The following is a 582-nucleotide window of genomic DNA, read 5'->3' on the forward strand; positions in this document are numbered from 1 at the left end:
GTGTCTCCTCCTCCTTCTGAATGCGAAATAGCCAATGAGGTGGCTCGTCCCGGCCGGCTGGGCCGCCAGTGCCTTATAGTATGCAGCAACCGGAGGAGTCACGTTGGGGGAACGGCAGAAAGCAGCTATCCGTTTACACTACTTTGCTCTAGCAGCTATCTTAATGGTGACTGCGTGGCCGGGGGGGAAACCTGATCGGCCAGATCCAGCCGAAACCGGGAGGGAGGGAGTGGGCTTTCCGGAGGGGGGAGGGGGGAGAGAGACGAAGGAGGAGGAGTAAGAGAGGGGGGGAAAGAAAGAGGAAAAGAGTGCGAGGGAGTGAGGGAGGGAGGAAAATAAACAACACACACACACACACACACACACACACACACACACACACACACAAACATGTCCTCTTCCTCCCCCACCGGGCAGATTGCAAGTGCGGCGGACATCAAGCAGGAGAATGGGATGGAAAGTGCCTCGGAAGGGCAGGAGGCGCACCGCGAGGTGGCGGGGGGCGCGGCGGCCAGGCTGAGCCCCCCGGCTCCAGCCTCGTTCCCCCTGGAGCCGGGGGACGCCGCGGCGGCCTCCGCCGCC

The 582-nt window shown here is 62.4% G+C and overlaps 1 protein-coding gene across 1 annotated transcript in view; it reads left to right on the forward strand.

Annotated features, from left to right (window-relative positions):
* The first annotated feature begins 453 nt into the window (after positions 1-453).
* Six4 (SIX homeobox 4) overlaps positions 454-582 on the forward strand; it is a 9502-nt gene continuing 9373 nt past the window's right edge. The window contains exon 1 of the mRNA XM_013014798.1: positions 454-492. Within this exon, the coding sequence (XP_012870252.1) occupies positions 454-492 (39 nt within the window). The remainder of the gene's footprint in view (positions 493-582) is intronic.

Source organism: Dipodomys ordii, unplaced genomic scaffold (assembly GCF_000151885.1).
Source record: "Dipodomys ordii isolate 6190 unplaced genomic scaffold, Dord_2.0 Scaffold2, whole genome shotgun sequence".
NCBI lineage: Eukaryota > Metazoa > Chordata > Mammalia > Rodentia > Heteromyidae > Dipodomys > Dipodomys ordii.